The following is a 4,039-nucleotide window of genomic DNA, read 5'->3' on the forward strand; positions in this document are numbered from 1 at the left end:
CTAATTTATTTAAAAGTTCCTTCCTCACCAAGGAAAACGCCCGACGGGAAACAGGAACATATGCAAATGTTAAGAACTCAAGACACTCAGAATGCCTTTTCCTTGGGCTTCAGAATCTGTCCCCTGTAAACCGCTGGTGGAATTATTCGCGGCTTAAAGATCCCCGCGTGGCTTACAGCAGAGCGCTGTGGGGGGAGGGGTGGGCGAGGGAAGCCCGAAAAAGCCACACCAGGTCGCCGCCCCACCCACGCGCTATGAGATCGCGCTGCTCGGTGAGGGCGAGCTCTCTATCTGCAGTGCCTGTCCTGCGTGGGGCACCGACCTGGATCCCTACTGGCCAAGTCCCCGCGGCCAGCGCCCGCGCCGTAATGGTTTCTGTGGGTCTAGAGTCGGGCTGTTGGGCACCGAGTTTCAATTCACTGCTGAAGGGCTCCTCGGTCGCGGGCGCCGCGGCCCTGGGGAGTTGGGCTTGCGCGCGGGACACCACGAGGGACAAGCTGGCGGGGTGGGAGGGGGTGGGGGAGGGGAGGGCTGGACCGGGCCCCGGGAGGCAAATGCTCCATCAAAGAAACCAAAGCCACCCCGCACCGTGAAGGCGGCTCTAGGCGCATTTGCTTTCCTCGTGCCCCACCCGCGTGGATAACGCTGAAGGGCGCGGCCCTCTCCACTCGTATCTCATTGAGCGCGCGCGCAGCGATGCCGCCCGCGGATGGGGGTGGAGATTTAAAAAAAAAAAAAAAACAACAAAAAAAAAAACCACAGCCAGAAGCGGAGGCCTATCCCTGTGGACACTAGCTCCAGACTCGCCACGCACGGACCAGCGCGAAGCCCACGGAGGGGATGGAGACGCAGGGCGGGGCGAGAAGGGAGGACACCGGGCTGCCACCTATGGCAGCCTAAGGGCTCCAAAAAGCGGCATCCGCCCTCCGCGACCCGCGTCCGCTGCGCGGTGAACACGCGGCCCCCGGGTGGACTTAGAGAGACTATGGGCCATGCGAGCTTCTATCAGATCCTGCTGATTTATTAAAATCAAGACACAGACTTCAGCACACACAAAAAAACCAAAAACCTCGGCGGTGACTTCGACAGTGCATTTAGTCTGCTTCGCCACCATTTGCTACTAAATATGCAATGGTCTGTTTATTTAGATTATATTGCACAAAATGAGAAAATTTTAAACTATGTGCCTTTCCTTTTTCTTTTTGATAAAAATCGCGTATCCAGTTTCAAACCTTCCGTCTGGGGCCCCGTCCACACATCACAGCGATGAGATACATAGGTCCTACTATGATACAGTACATACAGTCTTAAACTAAGAACAGCTCTGAGGTCTAGGTCACCATTTTCAATAAATCTTTACCTACAAATATTGAACAAATCTCTACTATAGCTGTACAAAAAAAGTTTGCTTTTTTTTTTTTAAACCACAAGGCCTTTAGATGCAAGGATTACTTTTAAATTTTTAATCCTTTTAAACCAGGACATAACGTACCAACATATTTGCATGCTAAAAAAACAAACAAAAAAGAAAAACAAAAACAAGAAGAGAAAAAAAGAAAAAGAAATCAAAAGGGAAGAAGTGCCTGAAAGTCTTACTGAAAAAACACAGCAAGATTGTTCCCTTTTCACTGTACAAAAATACGCCTGAAAATATATTAATTTTTAAAAAAGATTGAGGTCTGTTATGTATCAAAAATGTTTCAATACCTTTTTGTACTGAGGTCTAGGCTGTAAGGTATTCAATCAAGGAGGTATAAGGGAACGAGTTACCAAAAAAAGGTTGCCAAGTAGAAATCACATTTGTAAAACCATAAACAATTTGATCTGAAAAGTAAACTCTGGTCTTAAGTCAGTTCACAGTTATGATTTTTGTAAGCGTTTGTACAGACTGCATTTTTTCAAGCTCCCTGCAGTTTAAGAAATCGGATGCATAGAAGACATCAGCTTTCTCCCTCCAAAAAAGAAAAGAAAATAAAAAGGTTGCAATGGTCCCTTTTTGTGTTTTTCTTTTTGTAAATCACCAGTTCCTTTTAAAATCTCTTAAGAAAAAAAAATATCAACTCCCTAGAGTAACAGTTGTGCCGTCTAAAGGGTCCTCTGCCGATGTCTTTCAGACTTCAAAGAGCCACAAGCTTCAAACAGCGCCTTCCGGAGCGGGGCCTCCTCCCCTCCCCCGCCCGGTCCCCTCTGCCTTTGTTGCAATCACGAATTTCAGGAAAAAGAAATAGAAATTACAAAACACGTTTTTTTTACGGGTGGGGAAAATCACAACTCCAGACTAGGTGTGCAACTACCTTGAGACACGATAAAGGACGGGAAGAGTGGGGAGACCAAAAAATTTTTAAAAATAAAAATTAAAAAAAAAAACCTGGAAAATCTGTTTAAAACTACTCATTTCACTTTAACTCCAACAACATTTCATCACCGTTTCCAATTTCTCAGCGCCACATCTCTCTGACCATGAGCATCTTCTCCCCCTCCCCCCACCATCCTCTTTATCCTGACCGCCACGACTGCCTCCCGAGGAGCCCTGCGCCCCTCAATACGTGAACACCAGGTCGGAGAAGTTCGCCTCCAGCCAGTCCCCCGCGATCATCTCGCTCAGCTCCGGCGTGCAGTAGTCGGGGAACTCGAAGTGGGAACCCAGGCTGCCCTCGCTGAAGGAATCCAGGTCCTTATCCACCAGCGACAGGGACAGGTTCCCCGCCGCTCCCGCGCCCAGTGGCTGCTCGCAGGCGCTGTGCGCGCCCTGGGAGAAATTCAAGCTCAGGTCGAACATGAGGTCGTCTGCATCCTCGGCGCCGCTGCCGCTGCTGCTGCCGCTGGATGAGGAGGTGGACACGCAGCGGGAGGACGCGGGCGACAGCGTGGGAGGCGCGGGCGGAGGCTGCTGCTTGGTGATGTTCTTGAAGCTGTAGTAGAGCCGGCCGCCCGCGCGCACTTCGTCGTACAGGCTCGCGCCCTCGGGGGACTCGGCGGCACTGCTGAGCGTGGGGCTGGCGGGGACCTTGGCCACGCTGTAGCGCCTCAGCAGCTGAGGGGGCTGCTGCTGCGTCGGCGGCGGCAGCAGGTGCGAGTGCGCGGGCTCGTCGTCGTCGTCGTCAGCGTCCGGCTTGGGCCGTAGCTGCAGCTCGTCATCCTCGTCGTCTTCTTCATCGTCGTCGTCCAGGAAGACGCACTTGGCTGCCTTGCCCGCGCCGCAGTCCCCGGGCTGCGCCGCCTTGCCCGCGCCCGCCTTGCCCGCAGGCGCCTTGAGCTTGGCGCACTTCTTGCCGGGGCCCTTGGCTGCCTTGGCGCCCGCCGCGCTCTTGTCGGGGCTCTGGCCCGCGCTGGGTTTGGCCGCTGGATCCGTCTTGGGCTTTTTGCGCGGCCGGTACTTGTAGTCGGGATAATCAGCCATGTGCTTGAGGCGCAGGCGCTCCGCCTCCCTGATGAACGGGATCTTCTCGCTGTCCTTCAGCATCTTCCAGCGCTTGCCCAGCCTCTTGGAGATCTCGGCGTTGTGCATGTCCGGCGACTGCTCCATGATCTTCCTGCGCTCGATCTTGGACCACACCATGAAGGCGTTCATGGGCCGTTTGATGTGGCCGGACGCCGTCTTGCACCAGTCCGGGTCGCTCTCATCCAGGGCCACCGGGCTGCACGCCATGAACTCGCCCTCCTCGGTGTCCAGCGCGTCCCGGGGCAGGTTGCTCTCGGCTTCCGAGCTCTCGGCCTGCTGCACCATGGTCCGCGGCGGGGCTGGGCGCTTGGTCTCCTGCGCGGGCGCCCCTCCCCCTCCCGCCCCTCCACCTTCTCCGGCAAGTTGCAAAGTCCTTGGCCGCGCGCGTCCGCGGCTGCCCCCCTCCCCCCCGGCCCCGTTCCCTGCTGCGGCGGCGGCTGCGGCGGCGACCGGAGAGGAGGCGGCGGCGGCCCGGGACCCGCGCTCTCTCTCTCTCTCACTCGCTTGATTTCTCGCTCTCTCACTCCTGGCAGCCGCCGCAAGCGCCGGACCCCAAGCACTCCCAGGCGCGCGCGCTTCTTCTGCAAAAAGTTGAGA

The 4,039-nt window shown here is 55.2% G+C and overlaps 1 protein-coding gene across 1 annotated transcript; it reads right to left on the reverse strand.

Moving 5' to 3' along the window:
• Positions 1-542: 542 nt before the first annotated feature.
• Positions 543-3,752, reverse strand: Sox11 (SRY-box transcription factor 11). The gene has a single exon (XM_021179445.2). The coding sequence runs from the start codon at positions 3,725-3,727 to the stop codon at positions 2,540-2,542; it is 1,188 nt and encodes a 395-aa protein (XP_021035104.1). The 5' UTR covers positions 3,728-3,752; the 3' UTR covers positions 543-2,539.
• Positions 3,753-4,039: the final 287 nt, after the last annotated feature.

Source organism: Mus caroli, unplaced genomic scaffold (assembly GCF_978045245.1).
Source record: "Mus caroli unplaced genomic scaffold, Mus_caroli_1 scaffold_14, whole genome shotgun sequence".
Taxonomy (NCBI): domain Eukaryota; kingdom Metazoa; phylum Chordata; class Mammalia; order Rodentia; family Muridae; genus Mus; species Mus caroli.

Excerpts from the sequence above, each read along its gene's own strand:
- Sox11 (XM_021179445.2), bottom strand. The coding sequence starts at position 3,727 with ATGGTGCAGCAGGCCGAGAGCTCGGAAGCCGAGAGCAACCTGCCCCGG.